General features: G+C 40.5%; 1 protein-coding gene across 1 annotated transcript in view; it reads left to right on the forward strand.

Moving 5' to 3' along the window:
- Positions 1 to 138: 138 nt before the first annotated feature.
- The window catches only part of Trappc11 (trafficking protein particle complex 11), a 45,508-nt gene continuing 19,080 nt past the window's right edge, over positions 139 to 26,566 (forward strand). The window contains exons 1-21 of the mRNA XM_032918601.1: positions 139 to 297; positions 2,736 to 2,961; positions 3,938 to 4,107; positions 5,384 to 5,454; positions 6,371 to 6,485; positions 8,715 to 8,814; positions 9,137 to 9,210; positions 10,355 to 10,451; positions 13,180 to 13,313; positions 16,079 to 16,226; positions 17,931 to 18,024; positions 18,658 to 18,737; positions 18,829 to 18,907; positions 18,983 to 19,037; positions 19,358 to 19,503; positions 20,267 to 20,328; positions 20,421 to 20,553; positions 21,782 to 21,912; positions 23,205 to 23,360; positions 25,026 to 25,213; positions 25,318 to 25,466. Coding sequence (XP_032774492.1) covers positions 2,758 to 2,961; positions 3,938 to 4,107; positions 5,384 to 5,454; positions 6,371 to 6,485; positions 8,715 to 8,814; positions 9,137 to 9,210; positions 10,355 to 10,451; positions 13,180 to 13,313; positions 16,079 to 16,226; positions 17,931 to 18,024; positions 18,658 to 18,737; positions 18,829 to 18,907; positions 18,983 to 19,037; positions 19,358 to 19,503; positions 20,267 to 20,328; positions 20,421 to 20,553; positions 21,782 to 21,912; positions 23,205 to 23,360; positions 25,026 to 25,213; positions 25,318 to 25,466 — 2,386 coding nt within the window. The 5' untranslated portion in view covers positions 139 to 297; positions 2,736 to 2,757. The remainder of the gene's footprint in view (positions 298 to 2,735; positions 2,962 to 3,937; positions 4,108 to 5,383; positions 5,455 to 6,370; positions 6,486 to 8,714; positions 8,815 to 9,136; positions 9,211 to 10,354; positions 10,452 to 13,179; positions 13,314 to 16,078; positions 16,227 to 17,930; positions 18,025 to 18,657; positions 18,738 to 18,828; positions 18,908 to 18,982; positions 19,038 to 19,357; positions 19,504 to 20,266; positions 20,329 to 20,420; positions 20,554 to 21,781; positions 21,913 to 23,204; positions 23,361 to 25,025; positions 25,214 to 25,317; positions 25,467 to 26,566) is intronic.

Raw genomic sequence — 26,566 nt, forward strand, 5'->3', positions numbered from 1 at the left:
CTATTGGCTTCTTCTTTTTCCGCCCCCAACTCCTTCTCCTCTAGGAAATGGAACTCCTTCCTAACAAGAAACCCCGTTCTATTCCAGGACTGGTGTGTGGTACTGTCACTCAAGCCCCAGGAAGTGCTTCCTGTGCCAACGGAGGCGGGGAAAAGGAAGTCTCGCTTTCTGCCGCCCGGTCTGGGGCTGGGGCTGTCGGTTGTCCGTGGCCGTGTTCCTAGACGCCCCTCCCTGACTCTCCTGGCTCTTTCGGGGCCGACGGAGACTCGCCGCGGCTGCAGCGGGTCCTGGGCCTGGGTAAGTTGAGCCCAGAAACCTTCCAGGCCATCCCGACTGGTTTAGTGGCCTGAGTGTCCCCTTGGGGACTGAGTTTCTCCTTCACCTGCAAAGAAGAACGCACTTATTTCTAGTGAGGTGGGAATGGTGGAGGAAAATTGTCAGTTTCTAGGACTTTGAGGTTATTCTCCTTGCCCAGTTGCAGCTACTAGCGTCGAATGCTGCGACCCTAGGGACAGTCTTTTCGTTCATTTGATCCTTTTGCAGGTGGGCGTCTGTCAATCCTTGGTTGCTAGCCCGTGTCTTGCATCCCGAACCACCTGTTTATTGATAGCCGTCTTCTTTAGTAGTTACTTTGATTGAGTTAGCTTGTTTCTCTTCTACGATAGCTTGCACTAACCAGGTGATCTGGTGCTGAGCACTTACTTTGTACTTTTATATGTTCCCTCCCTGTCAATGGTTTGCTTGACATATATTGACAATAGTTACTCCATTATTTTCCAGGAAGCGATTTATTTCCTGTGTGTCATTGAAATCTATTCAGTCAGCACTTGCCCTGTACCATCCCTTTTTAAATTTCCCTACAGCATAGGCAGGACCATTGCAAGTGCCAACGCTTGTAAGGTAGAATAAGGCAGGGATGGCTGGTGCAGTTTTCATGATGTTGTTGGAACAGATTTGCAGTAATCAAGAGCTACACTGTCAGTAGCCAAGAAGGGGCTATAGACACTTGACATTGGCTAATCTGAACTGAGGCGTGCTGTTCCTGTACAATACACACAGGGTTTGGGTTTGAAGACGATACACAAATAGGTTTTTACAAGTTCATGGATTACTTACGATGTTTGGGAAATATTTTTGGCTAAAATAGAATATGTCTAAAATCCCCCATCTTTCTATTTCTTTTTTGCCGGGTGGGTGGGGGACACTCTTTGAGATCTCCATAGCCCTGGCTGCCCTGAAATTGCCCTATGGACTGGGAATTTGAATAGTCCTCCTGCCTCTGCCTCCCGAATGCTGGGTTTTCAGGAGTTTGCTTTCTGAACCAACTTCTCTTTTACCTTCTAACATAACTGCTGGGAATTTTGACATTATTTTTGTGATTCATACTATATGCCTCTCAGGCAGTACTAATTTAAAAACTTTATTTAAAAAGGTTATTTCTACTCCCTGCCTGTATCCATTCAATATTCAAGGGCCACAGCTATTTCTTTCGAGCCTCTTAAGATTATCAAGGGAAATGCTCTGTTCACACTCTTGTCTAGAATGTTTGGTATTAGGCAGATATGGAAGCCATATTATATTTTGACTGCTTCTGTTTTGCTCATTTTCAGTTCCCCAGAAGCAGTTCATTTCTTCGCCCACACAGCCCTTCCCAAACGTCTTTTAAAGCAACTCTGCAAGCTTATGTTGTAGATGCATCATTTCTGTCAAGCTTTTCAAATGTTTCACTATCCATTGCTCCTTAGCATTTGAGCAGGAGGTCGCTATTAGTAAAGGTCGTTAGCTTTCCAGTTAGAAACAATCCACATTTTAGGGATCAAGTGGCATTTGACACTAAAATTTTCCCAGAGTTGGCCTTGCATTTTGTATCATGTGATGATGACAGTCCCTTCTTTAAAGAAGCATATGATAAATCCTTTCAGAAATAAGAAATTACTCTAAAAATATTGTGACACTTTTGTTTGGAATAAGCACATTTTTATACAGTGATTTTCTAAAGTCAGTTCATAACTGCATTTATTGTAGACTCAGCTAAAGGATGCCATACAAACGTGTCCTAGGGATTTCTGTTCATTTCCAATGTCTTTTTTTTTTTTTTAGAGATTTTCCTTTACCTATTGATTTTCATGCTATGTTATGAAAATCAGGAAAGCAGCTATTAAATGATGCACCCTTTACATGAATTATATTCTAAGTGCTGAGAAATTAGATAATTGTAATTCCAAAGAAATTTGAGAAAGTTGGATTTTTTATATATGTAAGTCAATAACTATTTTTTAATTTTATTGATTATTGTTGATACAGGGCACATATATGGCTTGAATATTCTTCTTAATAAAAATTTATTTTATACCAGCCCATCTTGAACACTTGATCCTCCTGTGTCAGCCTCCTGAGCTCTGGGATTACAGTATGTGCTAGCATGCTCCAGGCTGGATCTGTTTTAATTTTTCACTTAATCTGCTTTCTTAGTCTGTTCATTCCACACTTTGATAGACATTTTGAAAGATTATTGAAATAGAGAATTTGTCTGAAAATTGAGTACAACCTTTTCTAACAGCAGTGCAATTAGTAATTTTAATAAGTCTGACTTAGTAATTAGAGTTTTCATCTGCTCTCTTCTATTTGCTTGACTGTGTATATGCAGAGCCTTTTGTCTTTTTGCAATGTTTATAATTAGATACTGATGTTGGTTTTTAAAACTAATTATGGCTATCTTGACATTTGTATTTCAGAGTTTTCTGTGACGTCTTAAACATGAGCCCCACACAGTGGGACTTCCCTGTGGAGTTATGTTGCCGGCCTATGGCTTTTGTTACACTTACTGGCCTTGATGTGGTGTATAATGCTGTCCATCGAGCAGTCTGGGATGCTTTCTGTGCCAATCGGAGAGCTGACCGGGTACCAATTTCTTTCAAAGTGCTCCCAGGTGACCATGAATACCCAAAATGTAGATCAAAGGTAATGACATAGGGTCACTTGCATTCATTCATAGCCCCTGTCCTCTTCTTCCTTTCAATCCTGCTCCAGTTATGTGTACTGGGAACCCCTGAGTTTATCAGGGCAAAGGTTACCATGTGCCTAAGGAAGAACAGGTATTTCATATACTGTGGAATGTATGCGTATGTTTAATAACACGCACTTTTAGCCTCAAGAGCACTAGTCACAATGCTTTCTGTACTTGAGCCTACATTGTTTTTTCTAAAAAAAAAAAAATGTATCTAGTGTGCGTGTTTGTGTGTGTGTGTGTGTGTGTGTGTGTGTGTGTGTGTTTGCGCACACAAGTCTGATGACAATTTGCAGTGTGGGTTCTGAGAATTGAACTCAGGAACTTTTAGGCTTTGCAGAAAGTGTCCTTTCTATCTACCCCCCTTTGCTTTTCATTAAAATACCCCCACGTTCCATAATGTTAACAGTCTTCTCAAAAGGAAGAAGCCGCATTACCCATTCATCACTGCCAGCTTCGTTTGGAGTCCATGGCCTTTGCAGTTAGGTTCAGCTTCACCTGTTTTCTAAAGCACTTTTATTTTATCCACAGTAAGACTGTCATGGCAGTACGTGAACAAATGAAGGCACAGTGGATCTTAGATCATTTTACTATTTTACAGGAGCAGAAATCAGGTGGGAAAGTGTAGAAGCAGACCTAGAAAATGGCTGAATACTTTTTACAGGAGCCGAGGTCCTTGGCATTACCGAGACTTTTGTTTTTCTGCTCTGGCCATTCTTCCTTCCATGGGAAGTGTAGTGTTTGTGTGGTTGAGGTTCCACTCTGCTTAGACACTCAGACCTTTTATTAATATCTGATGGGTTGACTTTCCCGTCTTAATAACAGATAGTGTGCATACTGAATGAAGCAGACAAATGTGACGTGCCTGGTGCTCCGGGGGTGGCATCTGCTGCTTTTCTCATCAGCTAACTTTTTCGTCACGGTTGGCAGAGAACTTCGTATGAGTGGTACATTCCTAAAGGAATCCTAAAGACCGGCTGGATGAATAAGCATCTGAACCTCGTGCCAGCGCTGGTGGTCGTGTTCTATGAACTGGATTGGGACGAACCTCAGTGGAAGGAAAAGCAATCTGAGTGTGCCACCAGGGTGGAGATTGTCAGGTATGGCTCTGTCAGGCTTGCAAACCTCTGTTCTCCAGGGTCCTACGTGTGTGTGGTTCCCGGGTCGAGCCCACGGCCAGCACTGAACCCTGCACTGTACTCTCACCCCTATTCACAAACACTTTTTGGAAGTAACCGAATAGTGTCTAAACTGTAATGGTTACTCTGAGAGTGTTAACCTCCTTTGAAACGCATTCTGTTTCTAAGAGGTGATATTAAATGCCAAGGATGTGAAGAAATTTTGAAGGCAAATTGGCCTGGAGTTCCAAATTTTTATCTTATACTATGATCTCTTGAGAGATAACAATTTATATCAGGCCCCATAAGATACTTTTCTCAAAGGACTTTTTTTTTTTAAAAAAGATATATTTTATTATTTATTTGTGTATGTGTATACATATGTATGTGTGTTCAAGTGAATATGTATCCTGGAGTTTGTGGAGACTTAGAAAAAAGCATCACATCCCCAGGAGCTGGAGTTGTAGGCTGTTGTGGACCACACCACAGTGGTTGCTAGGGATTGAACTCTGGTCCTTTGGAAGGACAGCAAGAGCTCTTAAATGCTGAGCCATCTCTACAGCTTTCATAACACTTAGACATTGTTTATCGTTGTTTATGTACATGGTTTGTTTTTGTGTTCATATGTGCCATGATGTGTGGGGGCCCAAGGGCAGCCGTGGAGGGTTGGTTCCCTCCTTCAACTTCACATGTGTTTGGGGCTCTAACTTAGGTTGCCAGTTGACAAGGCAGGCACTCTACCCTCCGAGTGTTTCACTGGTTCCCATAAGACTTGCTTTATCATGTGTCATTCTAAGATAATTATTCCAGATGATAATGTATCACTGTGAAAAGGTAAGCTAACTAATTTTTATATAGAAGTGGGTGTTTAAAATTCACATTAAAATGGTCTTTACATTTATTTATTTATTTATTTGGAAGGCGGGTCATGTGTGTGGTCAGAGAACAGCTTGGGGGAGTCGGGTCTCTGCTTGCAGTGTGTATGGTTGGAGAGTCCAGCTCAGGTCATCTGACTGGCCCTGATGTGTCACTTCTAAAGGAGATTAGAGTAAGCTTGATATGAGATTATTCTTTGAAAAGGGAAGTCATTATGGGAATGCAGTCACTTATAGGAAAAGATTTATTCTGATCTTAATAGTTGTTTAGTTGAAATTTATCTTCAGTTGAATCATGAAGTTTGGGTTTGATGTGAAACCTGAAATAGTTTAGGTAAAACAAGTTCATTGCTTTATTAGTTTATTGTTTTTTTCCATCACAGGCAAAGTTTGCAAGGGAGAAACACAAAAGTTGCAGTCGTCCTGATTCAAAAGAAAACACCTTTACCTCCAGGTATCAGAAGGTTCATTTATTGCTTTATTCTCCAGTTGCCAATCCAGGAGATACTAGATTTTTTTTTAATGTTTAAATGTTTTGCATGTTCATTTGGGGGAATGACAATATGTTAACTTTTAAAAGGCACCAATAAAAGGCTGGAAAGATGGCTCTGCAAGTTAAAGGCATTCACTGATGGCCTGAGTTCAGTCAGTTTTGGTGGAAGGAGAGAATCAGTTCCTGAAAGCTGTCCTCTGACCTCCAGATACACTGTGCCTCAGGTGCACATGCATGCATACATGCATACATACATACATATATACATACATATGTATGCACACATACAAATAAATAAATGTTGTAAGTAATAATATACAGACCCTTGAACAATGACATTTACAAATTCTGAGTCCTGTTTTTTCCTTTCTGCTTAGCCCCTCATGTACATGTATCAGTTGACAGAACAGTTAACTCAGTTGCTTCTAAAGTGTCATTTACCTGGCTGATTCTATTTAAAGTGTACTCTTACACAGAGAAACATCAGATTTAAATATTGTCGAAGAAAAATCTTCCTTTACACGATTCTCTTCTTTTCATAAGCTGAATAATTTTCTTGCCACATCGAGCACCCTGAGGTCCTTGGAGACTTCTTTCTGAATGAATGCCTCCATTTTTATTTATGTTTTGGAACAGCCATGTGATGTGGTTTAGGCATTGTTTGTCCTATCTGTTGTGCTCAGGAGAAGATTCTACAATATTTTCCAGATAAATATGAACACATTAACTTATGGGAGTCCTAAATCCTCAGGGAGAGCAGGAGCCCTACTGCCGTGGTGATGGACTTGGAACTTTTCCTGATTACAAACCTGAGTGAATTTTACTACAGTAAACTGACACCTTGCTTTGTTTCTGTTTGTCTGGTGCTTGTCGACAGGGGAAGATATCATTGCTTCTGAGCGGGCTGCAGCTTTATGCAATGTGTGTGAGCTCTCTGGCAAGTCTCTGTTCGTGCTGCCCCACACTGACCACCTTGTGGGCTACATTATAAGGTAAATCAGGGTTTTTTCTTGGAAGGAAAAGTTGATAGCTTAGAGCCTTTTATTTATAAACAACAAAATGTCCATTAAAACACTTTGGACGGTGAAGTTCAGCTTGGCCAACCACTAAATGAACAGACTGAAAGGAGTCTGAGACCAGCCTGGTCTACATTAGCAAGTTCCAGTCCACCTGCGCTACATAGTAAGACCCCCACATCAAAAACAACCAGTGAGGATCTTGCAACCTTGCCTGATAGCCAGGCTAACTCTCTATCTACCTATTTTGCTTGAAAGCAGGGAAGAGTTCAGGTAGCCAGGGGTTTTGCTTTAAAATGGCATGTATTTACTAATGACTAAGTGGGCAGGGGTGTGCACACGCCACAGAGGTCAGAGGACGGATCAGGGGAGTCAGGTCTGCCCTTCCACTGTGCGAGGCCCTGGGCTTGAACTGAGGTTGGGGCAAGGCAGCGCCTTTCCCTGCCGAGCCATCTTACCAGCCCACCGTCCAAGTTTAAAGGATTAACCAGGCCTACCCATCCTCAGGTCTGTTCTACTTGGTTAAAACATGTTTTATCTGAGTACTCAGCCCACTTGGAAACTGGAAGGAGCTTCTCTCCGACATTTCCTAAGGACAGAGAGGAGGAACTAACTTCTTAGGGAAGGTTATCTCTTCATCATTGAGAATAACCCGTAAAGATAGTTCTGGCTACAGTTGGGTATTTCATGGTCTCCCTTAGTGTTCCCACTTGTAAACCTTGGAGGACAAGTTTAAGTTAATAACATTTGTTTCAAGATTAGAATCTAATTTATTTTCATATTTTAACATTTTTTTTTAAATAAAAAATGTTAGCCTAGAAAATCCAATTTAAAATGCATTATCTGGGGCTGGAGAGATGGCTCAGCGGTTAAGAGCACCCTACTGTTCTTCCAGAGGTCATGAGTTCAATTCCCAGCAACCACATGGTGGCTCACAACCATCTATAAAGAGATCTGATGCCCTCTTCTGGTGTGTCTGAAGACAACTACAGTGTACTTATATATAATGATAAATAAATAAATCTTAAAAAAAAAAGGGTTAATTTATTTAAAATGCATTATCTGCCAGGAATGGTGGCAGATGCCTGTCATCCAAGCACTTAGGAGGCAGAGGCAGGAGAGTTGACAGTTTGAGGCCAATCTGGGCTACACTAGTGAGTTTAAAGCCTGCCAAGACTACATAGTTAGACCTTGTCGATAAAAAAGTAAATAAAATATTTGATTTTAAAATTTGACGTACTCCATTTTCCCAGATATGCTAAAAAAATCTTTTGAACAAAGGTTAAAGTTAGGTTTTATTCTGAGGAGGAGAACCCTTGGTGTCTGTCACCTGTTCTTTGCCTGTGGATGTGTGCACAGTTACCTCTGACAGTCACGCTCTCCAGAACAGCATGAGTCGCTTACTGGTCTTCCAGCAGATTTCTTCTTTGGTGCTTATATAATCTCAGAATTATATGATGAAGCAAGACTTTAATAACATTAATGTCATTTCTATCTCGCTTGCCAATTGTTTTTATTCTCCCCATAAGTTTTCTCATTCTTTTAAACAATAAATATTAGAAAAATAAAAAACAGTGAGATCACCTAATTAGTATAAATTATAAGTTTTGTCTTTTTTTAAATCTTGTATATCTTGTGTTGTAAATAGTTTTCAGTGGTGGTAGGGGAGGTCTTATTTTGGACTTTAACCCTAGAAATCCAGATTATACACTGCTTCGTTTTCATCTTAATTATGAAGTGTTGGTTGACAAATTTGCTTTCGATATCAACAAATATTGCTCTTAAGAAGAGTTTGCTTTTTGAAGGGGCTTGAGACCCCATATGAACAACAATTCCAACCAACCAGAGCTTCCAGGGACTAAGCCACTACCCAAAGACTATACATGGACTGACCCTGGGCTCCAACCTCATAGGTAGCAATGAATAGCCTAGTAAGAGCACCAGTGGAAGGGGAAGCCCTTGGTCCTGCCAAGACTGAACCCCCAGTGAACGTGATTGTTGGGGGGAGGGTGGTAATGGGGGGAGGATGGAGAGGGGAAGCCCATTTAGAAAGGGACGGGGAGGGGTTAGAGGAATGTTGGCCTGGAAACTGGGAAAGGGAATAACATTTGAAATGTAAATAAGAAATATCCAATTTAATAAAGATGAAAAAAATAAAAGTTTGCTTTTGAATAACTACTATTTGTTGTTTTTTTTTAAAAACAGATTAGAAAATGCATTTTATGAGCATGCCCAGACCTATTACTACACTGAGATCAGAAGAGTGAAATCTCATAAGGAATTCTTGAATAAAACAACACACCAGGTACATTTAAAAAAATAACCATTACTGGTTATATTTGAGATGATTCTTATTTCTTCAGTACTGATATTTTAAATTGTTTAGTACTTTAAAAGTTTTTCATTAAGCTCTTAAAAATGAATTTGTTTTCAAATTAGATTCTTTTGCCCTTACTTTCAAACTCTTACGTATAAGAGCTCTTAGAAGCCTTTTTAATTATGTCTTTGTTTCTTGGGATCATTGTGAATTTAATTTTTAATAATTTCCTTCATATTTCAATGCATCATAATAAATATTTTACCTTTAAAGAGCATGTATGTAATCATTCTTTAATCATTCTTTTCAGCTTTTGTTTGTTAGACATCAGTTCAAAATAGCTTTCTTCAGTGAGTTGAAACAAGATACACAAAACGCCCTGAAGTAAGTTTCTGTTTTCAAACTAAATCTTTTTTAAATTCTTGATGTTAATGATACTATATAGCTGTCTATGAATCTCAGTCATCTTGATTTTAAGATTTTTTTTTTTAAGATTTATTTATTTTATTTATACGAATACACTGTCACTGTCTTTAGACACACCAGAAGAGGCCATCAGATCTCATTACAGATGGTTGTGAGCCACCATGTAGTTGCTGGGAATTGAACTCAGGACCTCTGGAAGGGCAGTCAGTGCTCTTAACCACTGAGCCATCTCTCCAGCCCGATTTTAAGATTTTTCTGTCCTGTTCACATACTTACTTAATAAGTAGTTCTTCCATGTTAATCTTGGAAATAAATTGTTGTAAAATTTCCTCGTCTAATTTAACTAAATTTCATGATTTAAAGAAAACAATGTCAAAATTATCCTAATTTTTCTATTTGTATATTCAGTAAAATTTTTACAACTAATTTTCAAAGTATAATAGATATTAAATATTTTATTCAATTCAAATAATATTTTATCATTGTTTAGTTTGTCATGTCATATTCTATTTGAAGGCCCTGCTTGGAGCCCCAAAGGCTAGCTGCATGTATGTTGACGAGCTCAAACATTTGATTCCTTTGTTTTCCCAACTGCAGTTAATAAAACGTGACCTCTGTGTGTTAGCTCAGATCTTTGGATGTACAGTGGCAATGTGGAATGGGTTATTTATTTATCTTGTAATTGAGGAGGTGGAGAAGAAAGCAAGAGAGCAGGGTAGTAGCTGGCTGTAGTGTAGTTTGTTTGCATTGGTGGACGGATGGCGTCAGGTGAGACCCTCAGTTTCAGGTCTGCTAGCAACTGATGCTGTAGAGGAAACCACTTACTGGAGAGGAGAAGAATACTCTTTTCCTATAGACATGCTGCATTTTCTGATTGTCTCCCTTCTCAAGGCTGGTTTCTCTCCTCGGTCTCCTGTACTAGATATGCTAAGGGTATTTCTCTCCTCTGCAGCCTCTAAGATTAGTGCTATTTACTTAACCTTCCTTTGTACCTGGCCATAAAACACTTCTTTTGGAAATGTTATGTAAATACTGTGTTATAATAATACTGTTCTTCGGGATCCTAAACATGAATTAATCATCATCCTCATGTTTACATTAGGAATTACAGGACTGCCTATAACCTCGTACATGAACTGAGGGCCCATGAAACTAATATTCTGGAAATTAAGACGATGGCAGGATTTATAAACTACAAGGTATAGTTCTGCTTTAAAATAAAGGGATTTACTTTAAATGTTAACCTTTTTAAAATGCTAAAATCAAAATCAGTTCTTAATTCATAAACGTGCTATTTGGTGAATTATGTTCTTTTTGATATTCTTTTACTCAAGAATGGCTGTGATTCTCAGCAGCCTCATTTAATAGCTGTGTTTTAAATTTATAGATACTAATTGAAACTCGAGAGTGTTGCAGTGTTTGAAAGAGAAGGGAATAGTAAGAAGAGAGCCTCCTGTTGTTGAGTTTTGAAAAAAAAAAGAGATGTAACATCTCTTTAAGAGACTTGAGAAATGTGTATGCATTTCTTGTCTTCATGATTCGACCATAGAAAAGATACATCTGTACACTTTAGTGGGTTGTGTTTTGGTATAGACTGGTCTCGAACTCTGGGACTCAAGTGATCCTCTTGCCTTAGCCATAGCCATAAGGACTCAGCAATCCTTAGCTGAGTAGCTGGGATGACCGTGTCCACCCCCACTACTGGCTCAGTTCACTTTAGAGAAAACCGAGCTATTGTTTGAGCATTTTATGGTCATGCACAGTAGAGATGATCCTGTTTGTCCTGTGTCTGTCCCATTCCATCCCTGTGCTATGGCCTGTTCCCTCCTCCCCACTTCCCAGGGACAAGACTATAGTTTTCCCACTGTCTGCTACCAGGAGGGTGTTGGCGTAGAGAACATATTTTTAGTGAGCACAAATCTCAAAGTGGGTATCCCTACCTGATAATCCTTTTTAGGAAATTTCTTTGCCAATTATGATAATATCTATAACTCAAAATCTGTGGATGCTTACTACATTTTCAAATAGGAATATGTTGGAAATAAGCCAATAGGTGATTGGTTAAACTAAGACTGTGGCAGTTCCATCATTTGAGATGAAAAGGTAGCAATGTGTCTTAGTTTGGTTTCTATTACTGTGATAAAAACCATTATGATCCTGTGTTCACAACCTTTCTGCTAGTGCAACCCTATAATACAGTCATTGATTCCTTATGGCTGGTGACCCCAACTGTAGAATTATACAGTTGCTACTTCATAACTGTAATTTTTCTAGTTGTGAATTATAATGTAAATATCTGTGTTTTCTAGTGTTTTTAAGGTTTATGAACCATTTCCAATGGTTCTCCAGGGGGTTGTGACCCACAGTTTGAGAACCATTGCCTTCACTGAATGCAAACTGGGGAGGAAAGGGTTGGTTTGTTTTAAATATATCAGGTCACAATCCACTGAGGGAGCATAGCCAAGTTAGGAGGCAGGAGCTGAAGCAGAGGCCATGGAGGAGTGCTGCTTTCTGGCTTGCTCTTTGTGACTTGCTCAGCCTGCTTTCTTACAGCACTGAGGACCACTAACCAACCTAGTGGTGGTATCACTCACAGAGTGCCATCAAAAAAATCCCTGGGGTTGGGGATTTAGCTCAGTGGTAGAGGCTTGCCATCAAAAAGGGCCCTGGTCTGGTTGGTCCCCCAAAAAAAAAAAAGAAAAAGAAAAAAAAAAAAAAAAAAAAAAGGAAAAAAAATCCCTGAGGCTTGCTGGCCTGCAGTCTGATGGGGGCATTTTCTCAATGAAGATCTACTCTTCATAGGTTTGTCTAGGTTTGTGTAAAGTTGACAAAAGCCAGGTAGCATAATAAGATACTGTTGGTTTAAGAATGTTAGATGTAACTCAGCATAATTAGCCTGATGCCACATGGCTCCTAGTTTATAAGTGTGAATATACACACACTTACCTGTCTGTAGACTATACTGCCTATATGCTAAACACTAATTGCCTCTGAAAAAAAAATTTCAATGACTGAAGGACATGATGGATAATAAACTTTGGCTTAGTGGGTAAAGTACTTAGCAGCACAAGCATGAGGACCTGGTTCAGATCCCCAGAGCCCACTTCAAAGCTGGATGTGGGCATATTCTGTAACTAGAGCTGCCTGGGGTGGGGGTGGAGGTGTGGGCAGATCCGGGGGCTCCTTGGCTGGCCAGTCTGGCTATAACTGTGAACTTCAGGTTCAGTGAGAGACCCTGTGTCCTAAGTGAGACAGAGCAGTAGAGCAAGGTACTGTGAAGCAGTCTTCTAGCTTCCACGTGTGCACACAGGTGTATACTCATACCACACACATTCATACACATACACACACATGCACATATACACATAAAACACACACAGATTGTTTTTTATATACTTATTTGAACCTAAAAAATAAAATCGAAAGTTGTTATAATCATATAATCAGATGGAAATAGTCTTCAGCTTTGTTTCCTTTGGGTTCATTAACCCTCAGTTCACGTAGATTATACTATTTTTGAAACAATGTACAGTTAGTGTTCCAGGAAAAAAAGTTAGGAAATTTTCTGTTATTCTTGTTGATGTGTAGGCAACTAAACTTTGACTGTGCCACAGAAATATTTAGTCTTCTGACAATTCTAATACTCAAAGTCAGTCTCTCCTGTATAAATTCCTATTGAAAATAGTACAGCCCATTATAATATTCTTTTGATGTGAGTTTTAAAAAGTCTGTACTTTGAAAAACTTTTGTAAGGCATAAGACAAATTCAGTTATTATTTTATTTCATTTCTCAAAGCATTCTGATGAAGAGAATTGTATATTACAGAGAACTTTAGAGAAGAAAGTTAGTCTCTTACCGTTTGCATTGTTAATGTGTCTGAATGTGTCTTTAGGCTTCTCTCTCATTTGGGGATTTACATTTTTCAGATCTGTAGGCTGTGTTTTCAACACAATACCCCACTAGATGCCATTGCTCAGTTTCGAAAACACATTGACTTGTGCAAGAAGAAAATTGGGAGCGCAGAGCTGTCCTTTGAGCATGCTGCGTGGATGTCGAAACAGTACGTTTAATTGCATTTTCGTAATATTTTAACAATGGAATGTGGGATTTGAAGAGATGGCATCAACTAAGGCTTTGGCTCTAAATTGAATTGAGTGGGTCTTTCTCTTATTAAGTCAGGTTTTAATAACATATCCTAGGTATGTGTGCAGGAATAGTATGTATTGACTGTTGTGATTTCTTGATGGAAATTGGGCAATTTATGGTACTATCTTTGACACTGAACATCTATTCACTGGGCTTACACTTTGTGTTTACATTCTGAAAATAGAAGAGTGCACAAAGCAAAATTCCCTCTTGATGGAGCTTAGTGTTTGTCTCAGTCAGGGTTTCTCTTGCTGTGATGAAACACCATGACCAAAGCAGCTTGGGAGGAAGGGTCTTGTTTCATCTGGCACTTCCAGGCCACCGCCCATCACTGAGGGAAGTCAGATAGAAACTCAGGACCAGAACCTGGAGACAGGAGCCAACGCAGAGACCAGGGAGGAACACTGCTACCGCTTGCTCCTCATAGCTTACTCAGCCTGCGTTCTACACCCAGGACCCCCCTAAACCCTCCACCCCAAACACACAGCAGCCACTAATCGAGAAAATGCCCACAGACTTAAGAGAAATCTGTCAGAAGTGTTTTCCCAGTCGAGGCTGTTCTTCCCCTGTAACTGTAGTTTGTGTCAACGTAACAAGAAAAACAGACAAGTAAACAGGGCAAATGACTTGTCAACTGGACACACCAATATATTACTGTTAAACTATAACCTTTCAGTTTTTCTTTATATTAGTACCACAATATAAAATACAAATACTTTTAAAAATTCAGTCTTTTTTTAAGCATTTTAAGATTTATTTATTTTATGTATGTGTGCTCTCTGCATATACACTTGTGTATCAGAAGAGGGCATCAGATCCCATTACAGATGGTTGTGAGCCACCATGTGGTTGCTGGGAATTGAACTCAGGACCTCTGGAAGAGCAGCCAGTGCTCTTAACCACTGAGCCATCTCTCCAGCCTCAGAGTTCACAGTCTTTAAAAAAATCAAACACTTCAAACATTTGGTCCCTTTAAAAGAAATCCAAAGTCTTTTTAAAAGTTCAAACTTTCCTTAAAATAGCCAGTGTCTTCTGTCAGTTTTTATAAAGTAAGAACCAAGATGAAAACCGGTCTTAAGGAGGAAGAATCCATGCAGTCACAGTCGACTTAAAACCAAAGGGAGTCTGTGCTTGATGTCAGGGACCCGGCCTCTCCTGACCAGGGGTCTACAAGCCTGGGCCTCTGTCCTCCACAGCACCATAGCCTGTCTCATAGGCTCAGGCCACCTCCACTCCACAGTAGCTGCTATTCTTGGTGGTTGTCCCATGGCCCTGTCATCTTCGAAATTGTGGGGTCTCTACTGCAAATGGTAGCCTCTCACCCTGCAAGCCTCAGTCGCTCTCTGACTTCTCTGTAACATGCTTCCAAACCTGGTAAGCTCTTAGACTTTACCTAGTTTGGCTGCCAGCTTGGGATGTGGCCTTGGCCTCCTTTGGACCCCAGATTGTGTGAGGTGACCCTGAGGAAGTGTTCCCAGAAGATTTCACCACAGTAAAGCCTGGCTCCTCTTAATCACTCCTCATTTCTCAGCACCAGCTGACCAGCGTCGGTTCAGTTAAAGCACCAGGTTAGCGTCAGTGCTGCAGGTCCTTTGCTAGTCACAGCTGGTTCTTCAGCTCCAGTTGATGACACCACAAATTCTTAACACAGAATGTCACACAAAGTGGCCCTGGTAAAAGCTTTGCTTCCTCCTGAACTTTCACAAGCCAGAACTCCGTCATCTGCATGTCTCAACACACCCATCTTTCAAAAGCCCAATAAGCTTTCAATAGTTTTTTAAGTCCAAAGTGCCAGAATCCTTAATCCCTTGATAACATGATAACAAGAGCAGATTAATATCCCATGAGGCTGCTACCAGTTTCTGAAGAATTTCTTTCCTTTTTTTTTTTTTTTTTTTTTTTTTTTTTTTTTTTGAGCTGGGGACCAACCCAGGGCCTTATGTTTGCTACCAAGCGGCTCTACCACTGAAATAAATCCCCAACCCCGTAAGAATTTCTTTCCTATTGCTGTGATAAACACCATGACCAAAGGAACAAGGGTGAGTTTATCATCTCACACTTTGAGTAACAGTTGATCACTGGGGAAAGTCAGGGCTTGAACTCAGGCAAAAAATGGAAGCAGAAGAGCATGGAGAAGCAGTCGTACTGACGTACTCCTCATGACTTGCTCAGCCTGTTCCTGAGACACTCAGGACCAGCCGCTCAGGACTGGTACTACCCACCGTGGCTGAGCCCTTTCACGTCAGTCAGGAAAATGCCCTATAAACTGTCCATAGGCAATCTGATAGAAGCATTTCTCTACTGAGGTCCTCTTCCAGATAGTGCTTGCTCATGTCAGTTAACAGCAGCAACAACAACGACAAAAAGACCAACTAGGACCATATAGAAATGCTGAGTAAAGTTACTTCCAGGAACTCGCTAGTACCCAAAGAGTGAGGTTAAGAATGATACAGTGGCGCAGTCATGGACTTGAGTGGAAGACATCACAGATGACTTAAAGAATGTGCTTGTAACCTATCAGTAGTGTATGTTGTTATTTATAAATAATTAGTTGTTAGTAGCTTTATTAATAAAATAGTATATTGAGCACATGTTTCCAGCATAACTAATTAGAAGTAAGCTGCTTTTTCTTTCCCTTCACTACCCATTCCTTTTATTTCTTGGTTTGTTCTTTTTAAGATTCCAGGCCTTTGGAGATTTATTTGATGAAGCCATTAAGTTGGGGCTGACAGCAATTCAAACACAGAACCCTGGTTTCTACTATCAGCAGGCCGCTTACTATGCCCAGGAGCGAAAACAGCACGCAAAAGCCCTTTGTAACCATGATGTAAGTCCCGGCCTGCATCACCTCCTGCTCAGGACACTGGTTAACCTTCCCCTAAGAGAAGCTAGGGCTAGCTCATGGTGTCGCTTTCCCCCTCGTCTTTGAATATCTTTTAACCCAGGAATTCCATGAGCAGGGTATTTCTATTTATGTTTTATGTGTATTAAGATTTTAAGCTTTGGATTATTGTAATTTGAATATAGTATTTTAATAGATGATAAAAACTAGGTTTTGTAAAGAACTTGTGGAGTGGGGCATTAACAATAAGATCCAGTAGGACATAACGAGCTCTGCTGTCAACAGAGGCGTGACCTCTCCACACGTTTCATTTTCAGAAATAGGATGACAGATCTTAGGGGACACATCAGCTTAGTTACCAAGTCCACATAGGCTTATTGAGTGCATTGTAAAATAGGAACATTTTTAAAGATTTGTTTACTTTTATGTGCATTGGTGCTTTGCCTGCACGTATGTCTGTGCGAAGATTCCCCGGGACTAGAGTTACAGACAGTTGTGAGCCGCCATGCGGGTTCCGGGTCCTCTGGAAGAGCAGCCACTGCTCTTTAACTGCCGAGCCATCTCTCCAGTCCTATAAAATAGGAATATTATAAAAATTTATTAAAAATATGTAACAGCTGAGAAACATAAGAAAGCAAATGTCTAGAAGAATATTCAGTGTTAAAGTGAAATGTATGGAGTATATTTAAATGGAAAAAGTAGGTTGAAAATTATGCTAATCAGTTAAAATTAAAGTTTTGCATGATAATATGTGAGAGTAATTATATATTCTTAACAAGTGGCAGTAGATTTTATTAGTAATTGAAATTTTGTTTTTTTCCTTTTGGGTGTTTTATAATTTTCAATAATGTAGTTATATTACAGTTTGGTTTTTAATACAAAAAAGAAGTAGTGTAAATATTTTCTTTCTAGTGTTGAAAAATACCATTTTCTACCAGTATCACAACTAATACAGAATAATGAAGAAAAGCAAGTCTGTTTAGTACTCCATATGACATTGTTTATTTACACAGAGAGCATTTTATATATGAAGTACATATAAACCATCACTTGTAATTCTCTACTTTATTATAGCAAGGTGAAAAAGAAGTCAGTAACTGTGAACTCAGCACCAGAACCAGATCACAGCTCTTACACGATCTCTTGTTTGTTTTGCTTGCTTGCTTGCTTTTTGATTTTTAAGACAGTTTCTCTGTACAGTAGTGGCTGTTCTGAAACTTCCTCTGTAGACTAGGCTGGCCTTGAATTCAGAGATCCACCTGCCCCCGCCCCCAAAGTGCTGGCATTAAAGGTGGGCACCACCACTGCCCACTTCAGTTTTTGTAAGCTTTCTAAATGTCAGTAAAGAATGTTAAAATATGGGCTGGAGAGATGGCTCAGCGGTTAAGAGCACCCGACTGCTCTTCCAGAGGTCATGAGTTCAATTCACAGCAACCACATGGTGGCTCATAACCATCTGTAAAGAGATCCGATGCCCTCTTCTGGTGTATCTGAAGACAGCTACAGTGTACTTATATATAATAAATGAATAAATCTTTAAAAAAAAAAAAAGAATGTTAAAATATGTATAATGGTGCTATGTAACAAGTACTTGATGTGTATATTTACTGGTATCTCTTTATTCAATCAAAGATTGGGTTTGGGGTGGATGACATAGACTCTTCTACAGATTTGTCCTGTTGATTTCAGGCTGCTGTGGTGTACCCCAGTCCTGATCCTTTGGAAACACCAACAGGTGTTCTTGACTTCTATGGACAGAGGCCCTGGAGACAAGGAATACTAAGTAAGTAATTTTCCTGTCTTTTTCTCTTAGCGTCAAGAAGACAGAGAGAGCTGTCACACTATCTGATGCCTGATGGAATTATATTTAAGTGCATGTACAGGTTTTTAAGACTTTAAAAAGTGTGATTTCCTCGTCTGTCTGTCTGTTTCTAAGATTTGTGCACTTAGTTTTTGGAATGCTTTCTTTCCTTACATATTAGAGTCCTAATTAAAGGTAATGATGCTGTTAAAACACTTGACTATTTAAGCTTCAACTTGGGTGAGTTATTTGACAAAGCTGCAGGCCACGTATGGCCTTGAGCAGCATTTCTGGGCGTCGTTTGCACTCAGTGCGTGCGTATTTGATCGAGTGGCATCCCCGGCAGTTGGCAGCTTAAACACTAGTGCCTGCGAGTCATCCACAGAGTGTGAGGGCATAGCACTCAGCAGCTGGGGAAGAACAGCAGGATTAGGAATGTTCTGGACAGAACAGAGATGGCAGAGAACTCTCTAGGTTAATAAAGCTACGTCTTAGAGTCGTTAGGCTTCTAGAATATTCTCAAGTCTTAAGTGTATACGATACTGAAGTGAAGGATTCAGGGCACACGTGTACAGAGTTGTGTGAGCTAAGATGATTGCTTCTCGTCTTACACAGGCTTTGACCTCTCAGACCCTGAAAAAGAGAAAGCAGGGATTCTCGCCATTCAGCTGAAGGAGAGAAGTGTTGTCCACTCCGTGAGTTTCTTTCTCCAATATAAACAGTTTGAGCACTAGTCTAGTCAAATCACATTCATTCCGATGTCGCACACCGTCTCTCTCCTACCAGGAGATGATAATCACTCTTCTGAGCAATGCCGTTGCACAGTTCAAGAAGTACAAGTGTCCACGGATGAAGAGCCACCTCAGTATGTACCCACTGCATGCCGCTCTGGGCCGCGCGGAGGACTGCTAGCTTACTTACACCTTCTCTTCCTTTGCAGTGGTTCAGATGGGAGAGGAGTATTATTATGCGAAGGACTATACCAAAGCTTTGAAGTGAGTCACATTGCTTCCCATTCACAAGTGTCTGATTGCCTTATAATGAAATTGGAAAAGAAGTTTATATCGAAGGGTTTGCCGTTACTGTGTTTATTTTCATTAAATTCCAGGTATGGTATTTTCTCAAGGCTCCTCTGCTAGCATAGCCCTTCCTTAAGGTCTGAGGTAACCTCAGGTGTAACTACCTGGGAACAGTATCCGTTAAACCATCCTAGCAGGCTTTCTGTAGTTACACAAGGTTAGAAAGCACATGCCTTTATTCCAAAGACCTGTCAGCCCTCTGGAGAAGCCCTTTCAGTGGCTCTTCTCTCTCTCAGGCTGCTGGACTATGTGATGTGTGACTACCGGAGTGAAGCATGGTGGACTCTCCTCACATCTATATTGACAACAGCCCTGAAGTGTTCCTACCTCATGGCCCAGTTAAAAGATTATATTACTTACTCTCTGGAACTCCTTGGAAGAGGTAATTGATGCTTTTTTTGTAAAAGTCCAGCTCACATAGTTGTTTGCATTATAAATATTTTTAAACTGGAATATTTCATTGTCAAATATTTAGAAGTGTTTTGGGGTTGGGGATTTAGCTCAGTGGGGGGTTGGGGATTTAGCTCAGTGGTAGAGTGCTTGCCTAGGAAGCACAAGGCCCTGGGTTTGGTCCCCAGCTCCGGAAAAAAGAACCAAAAAAAAAAAAAAAGAAGAAGAAGAAGAAGTGTTTTATCCTGTGTATGATATAGCACATCTTTAATCCCAACATTCAGGAGGCCAAGGTGGTAAATCTCTATAAGGTCAAGGTCACCCTGGCCTACATAGTGTGTTCTACAGAGCTATATATGGAGACCCTGTCTCAAAAAAACCAGTAAGAAGTAGTACTTTTATTATATAAAATTGCCACGTCATGGTAGAAGTACTTATTATAAGATATCTTAAGGGGCTGGAATGATACCTCCATCGGTACAGAGCTTGCCTGATTCTAGCTCCCAGTACCCATGTTTCTGCCAGGCATGGTGGCTTCCAAGACTAGCCCTGGGGCTCCTGACTAGTCAGTCTGCCATAATTGGGGAGTTCCAGGCCAATGACTGACCCCGTCTCAAAGGAGGTACACAGAAAGAATGCATTTTGTTAGGGCTGGAGAGGTAGCTCTGTTCCCAGCCTCCTTGGGCTGTAACCCCACAGTAGTGTGATGGACTGACCTGCCTGTCTTACAGCTCTATTTTCTTTTCCTATGTCAGCTTCAACTCTGAAAGATGACCAGAAATCTCGGATAGAAAAGAACCTCATGAATGTTTTAATGGTGGGTTGTGATTCCTTGTATAAAGTGCACCAGATCTGCATCTGGACCTGTTTTCCCCAGCTAACTGGACAGAGTTTGAACTCTCATTGCAGAATGAAAGTCCTGACCCTGAACCTGACTGTGACGCCTTAGCAGTGAAGACTGCTCAGAAGCTGTGGGCGGACCGGGTCTCTCTGGCTGGCAGCAATGTCTTCACAATAGGCGTCCAGGACTTCGTGCCATTTGGTGCGTAGCCACACCCAGTGTGCGTAGAAACCCTTTGTCTGAAGTGAATACATGCAGAATAATGGAGATGAAAGCTAGTCAGAGTATAGCCATCTCGGGGATAATCAGGAATCTTGTTTTTCTCTCCAGTGTCTCGATATGCTAGCAGATATTTTATTTTAAGTTCAACAAGTATTTATTGAACAAATATGTAAGTCAGGAAGACCATCATCTTGTTTACTGTTACTTTAAAACACCACAAGAAAGAACATTTTTCTAGTTTTGTTCTATTTTCTTTTTTGAAAAAGGTGTTTTATTTTGTGTATAACAATCTAGTGTGTGTCAGTGGATCTCAACCTTCCTAACACTGTGACCTTTAATGCAGTGCCTTGTGTTGTGGTGACGCCTTCTTTGCTGCTATTCTATAACTGTAATTTTGCTACTATTAGAATCATAATGTCCATATCTAATATGCAGGATATCTGATATGTGACCCCTAAAGGGGTCGTGACCCACAGGTTGAGAGCCCCTGGTTTACATATTAAATAACACTATAATAGAATGATTTGATGTTGTATACATTTGGTATATGTATATAATTCACAATTTAAATTTGCTTAGAAAAATCGAATTTGAAAAATATTGTTCTGGGGGATTTTACAATCTGAAATACTCCCCTGTTCAAATACTTATATTTGTTTATTAAAATACACTTTGCTTGTTTATAATTCAAGTATGATATGACGTGTCCTGGAGAAAATAGTATTTTAAAGGTATGTGCATTATGTCCAATCAGGTGCTTTGAAATAAGATAATTCAACATTGTTGTGTTCATTTTGACACCAGCTTTTTATGGACAAGTGTGGTTTTAAAATTAAGAAAGTTTTGAAGCTGGGCAGTGGTGGCAACACCTTTAATCCCAGCATTTGGGTGGTAGAGGCAGGTAAATCTATCACTTGGAGGCTAGCCTGATCTACATAGTGAGTTCTAGGACAGCCAGGTCTACATAGAGAAACACTGTCTCAAAACAAACTTACAAACAGCACCCCCACTCCAATGTTTTTGAAACTACTTTGTTTAGCCTGTGTTTTCACAAAGAGTTCTGTTTGCATTTGCTGGGCAGCGGCCCTCCATGAGGACACTAAGTAGGCAGTGAGAGTAGATTAGCTGCTTCTGCAAGATGGCTCCAGGCTGTGTGTGCTCTAATGCCTGGTGCTGCCTGACTTAGCCCCTCTTGTTTGATTTCCAGTGCAGTGCAAAGCCAAGTTCCATGCTCCCAGTTTTCACGTGGATGTTCCTGTCCAGTTTGATGTTTATCTGAAGGCTGACTGCCCACACCCCATTAGGTTTTCCAAGCTCTGTGTCAGCTTTAATAATCAGGTAGTATACCCACTAGTCTGTCCACTGTGTGCGTCACTGTAGCTCTCAGTAAACTGCAAAGTGAGTTTGTGAATTTCATGTCTTACTATCTGATTTTGTCTAGACTTAATTAAGAATGAATGTATTTGTATTTCCAAAGTCTACAATTCAAATATGCCTTTTTACTCTTATTTTTTTCATTTCCAGCTTAAGTAAGCCAAGCATGCTATTCTTAGTTTTTATAATGTGTATCTTGAATTCCAAATAAGATATATTCAGTGTTAAGTTAGCCTAATTTTTAAAATCATTTGCTTTATTTGTTTTATTATTGTTAGTTTTCATTTTAGAACTAGTATATGTTTGGTTTTGAAATACTGGAATGGAGTGGACAGACTTGATGTGAATAGTGAACCTGGGCCCCTGCAGTCCCGCCCTGCTGGAGGCAGGGTTTCTCTGCTAACTTCCTAAACAGTCTAGTGTTTTCTATGGACACACAAGCAACATTTCATTCTCTAGGCATATGAACATTTTAAAGTGTGATATACCAAAGCCAAGGGCTGGAGTCTGTTCCCTCTCACCTATGTGCTCAGTTAATTATCTTCTGATCACCTAGAAAGTGTATTAAGCCTTTAACCAGCACATGTATTGAAAGTTACAATATTCTCATGGTGAATGTAAAGAAATATTGTGTATCGACCCCGTACACACACACACACACACACACACACACACACACACACACACACACACACACACAAAGTAATAATAAAAAGTAAGTGTTTTAAAAAAGGAAAGAGTGATCAGTGGTAGTCTCCAGTGCAGCAAAGAACATATACTGTTTCTCCTTCAGAATTGGTAATTCAAATCTTCCAAAAATCAGGCATACTAAATGCTTTTTTTCTTTGTGTCAGCAGTAAGTACATGAACTTGGCATCAAAATAATTTTTATATAAAAACCACTTTATAGTGTATTAATGGTATTTGTGCTAGAGCAGTGGTTCTCACTCTTTAATGCTGTGACCCTTTAATACAGTTCCTCATGTTATAGGACCCTAACCATAAAATTATTTCATTGCTACTTCATAACCGTAACTTGCTACTGTTATGAATTTTAATGTGAATATCTGGTATACTGGCTATCTGGTATGCAACCCCACAACCCCCATGAAGGGTATTTGATTCCCAAAGGGGTCACAGTCTACCCGTTGAGGGCCCTGGGCTAGAGCTGAATGTGCTTTGAATCGCTTAGTGCTCAGTGTTAGCAAAGAACCAGTGTCTGATGTTGCAAATGATGATGCTGCTCCCTCTCTAAGGGTTACAACCAGTTCTGTGTATTGGAGGAAGCATCGAAGGCAAGCGAAGTCCTAGAAAATCTGACTCAAGGAAAGATGTGCTTAGTTCCTGGCAAAACAAGAAAATTGTTATTTAAATTTGTTGCCAAAACTGAAGATGTGGGAAAGAAAATAGAGGTGAGTTATAAAATTTGCTTTAAAATAATTTGAATGGCAAATGTAGTATGTTTATGCTGAAAGTGTAAATACTGCATTCATAGTTGTTTGGTAGGCTTCCTTCCAGATGCTCTTTGTTGATATGTTTGTGCTGTAAAATGATGTAGTTAAAGATTGGGCCCTGTGGGAGTGGATGTGGATGGAGGTTAGTGGTAGAATCAGTGCTTGCTGGCATGCTCAAGGTCCCCAGCATGAAGGAAGACGAGGGAATTTACTGGACATCATACTCGGTTCCTGGCTTTTTTCCCACCAATATAAGTAGACATTATTTGCTCTGAGTACATAAGACCAATCTCATTTTTTTAATGAGTAAATTATCAGTTAAGAAGTTTTCGATGATTTCTATTACATAATACATACTTTATCTCTTTGGTGTTCAAGCATTGCTGTTTGATACAGTATAACACTTGAGAAGCCCTTTGGAGCTGTGTGGTGAGAAGAGTCTTTCACGGCGTGTGCACTCTGGAGCCAACTGCTTCTCTTCAATTATAGTCTAGCTTATGAGGTCCTGGGCATTCCGTCAGTCAGCTGTAAGATCTGGCATTCATGGACTTGCCAGTCCTTTCAATGCCGACAGTGTTTACAGTGTAGTAAGCACTCACCAAGTGCTTGGTGTCCGTGACTTAAAGAGAATGGGTCAGACCTTGGGACCATTGTTAAAAATGTATGCACATAAGCACATAAGGTTATACTACTTACACTTGCATGGCCACCTCTATAAAGTAAAGGGATTCCTTATGGAGTAATATCTAACACTTAGGCTCTTCCAGGTAAAAGTCCTTCATGAAATCTACCTAGAAGTTTACTGCTCTAGTCGGCAGCGTGAACCTGAGAGAGATGGATTCAAGTCTCAAGCAATAGCCAGCTTTATTCAGAGCAGCAGGCAGTTTTTATCCTGAGGCTAAGAGGGGTCACCTGAATAAAGTTGTCATGAATTCAAGCTGCATATGGCTTTCCAGAGAGGCATAAACAATAACAATAGCCAGTTGTGATGAGTAATCTGTTCGCTACACCTGGGAGGGGGCACAAAAGCATAATCAGGAACAGCCCTATGTTTTTGAGGAAACTGAGGTCATGAGACTTGGTTTCTTGGGTTTTTTTCCCCAGTGCTCAGAATTCCTTTTCCACAATTCCTCTTCCACAATTCCATTCTTGGACTGTGTTCCTACACTTAGAGCTGTATTTTATTTTTTACTTAGTATCTGAGGAAACTATCATATTAATAATCTGATGTTGGGTCCTTTTGTAAGTGGATTTATCTGAAAGTAATATTCAGTTAATAAAACGTTTCATTACAAGCATAACAGAAATGTTTGTGGGATTAGACACTAGTTTGTAAGTTAATCAGTGGTACTTCTTATTTCCTTCAGTGTCCACCAAAAAGCACCTGTTTTGCCAAGGGCTATGCCAGTGCTGGCATCATGTACACGTGCAGGCTCTTGGAAGTTGAGGGTGTGAGCAGTGTCTGGCCAGGGTGAGCGTCTGACAGCAGGCGTTCTGTCTTTCTCATCCTGTGGTGACGAGGTGAATGTTAGGTGTGATCGTCCTCACTGCAGATAGGTTGTTGACAGGGGACGACGACAAGCACATATGTGATGGCGGTTCTGGTGTGCCTTCTTTTTTCAGATCACCTCTGTGGATCTGTTTCTGGGCAGCGAGTCAGGCAGGTGTGTGGTTTTGAGCTGGCAAGGAGGAGGAGGGGATGCTGCTTCCTCCCAGGAAGCCCTGCAGGCTGCAAGGTCTTTCAAGAGGCGGCCAAAGCTTCCGGACGATGAGGTTCACTGGGACAGCATCATAGTCCAGGCAAGCACAATGTAAGTGTGCTGTGAAAGCGCTGAAGGTTGCCTTACTTCCTCCAGAGGGTTGCTTCCCTTCCTTTATCTCTTAAAGTTGCTCACTGAGCTCTTTCTTCTCAAAGGATCATTTCCAGAGTTCCAAACATTTCTGTACATCTGCGACATGAGCCTCCTGCTCTAATGAATGAGATGTATTGTTTGGTTGTAACTGTTCAGTCCCAGGAAAAGTCCCAAATCAGGGACGTGAAGCTCACTGCTGGCCTAAAGCCAGGTAAGCATTCACTTTGTAAGTTCATAAGCATTGTAAGTTGGCTCGGTATCCATGTATTATGTTGGTTGAAAAGGCACTGTGGTTTTTTTGCACTGTTGAAATTTGCCATTTAATATTAGAATAACACTAATAAATATGGTTATATTAAACATGGTTTTAACATGGATTTCTGACTTTTGATAATTACTGTTTAATTTTATATTTACATTACACTATGAAAGTTGTGTTACATAAAAAGCAGGTTTGACTCTTGCTCTTGCCTTCTTCCTCCCTGCTCTGTCCCTTGACCCTTCCCCCTCTCTCCATGTACTCATACTGGCCTCTACTCCTCTCCTCTCCTCTCCTCTCCTCTCCTCTCCCTATTTCCTCTCCTCTCCTGTCCCTATTGTATTTTCTCTCCTCTCCTCTCCCTATTCCCTATCCTCTCCTCTCCTCTCCCTCTCTTCTCTCTCTCTGTCTCTGTCTCTCTCTCTGTCTCTCTCTGTCTCTCTCAGTCTCTATCTCTACCTCTACTACTCTCTCAACTCCCTTCTCCATGTCCTGAATAAACTCTATTCTATACTACACTGTCATGTGGCTAGTCCTCTGAGGAATTTAAAAAAAAAAAAAAAAAGGTTTGAATGATTTTCTTTGAAAGACTTTTTGGTTGTATAAATGTTGTATAAATTTGGCTGTGGGCTGCATGTACCATAGCATGTGTGGATGTGTGGGGAGGTCAGAGGACAGCTGTGGGGGTTGATTATCTCCTTTCATCATGTGTGTCAGGTCATTAGGCTGGGCAGCAAGTGCTTGTACCTGTGACCCATTGAGTGGTTTTTTCATACAAGTTAAAAACGTGGGATAAAGCACTGGAGATAACTCCCAACAGCAACAGCACATCTGGCCTGTGTACACAGACAGAGACACACACAGACACACACACACACACACACACACAGTGCTGGTGGTTCGAGATCTTGTGGAAAGGAAACCAGGCACCTGAAATGAGGAGCTCCTGATGTGCAGCCCTCAGAATCTGACCATGGGAGAGCGGTCTTCAAAGCTGATGTCTGCAGACCTGTGTGAGAAGTTGCCAGAGAACTATTCCATAGTGACCGGCT

The sequence above is a fragment of the Rattus rattus genome, chromosome 13 (assembly GCF_011064425.1).
Source record: "Rattus rattus isolate New Zealand chromosome 13, Rrattus_CSIRO_v1, whole genome shotgun sequence".
Classification (NCBI taxonomy): domain Eukaryota; kingdom Metazoa; phylum Chordata; class Mammalia; order Rodentia; family Muridae; genus Rattus; species Rattus rattus.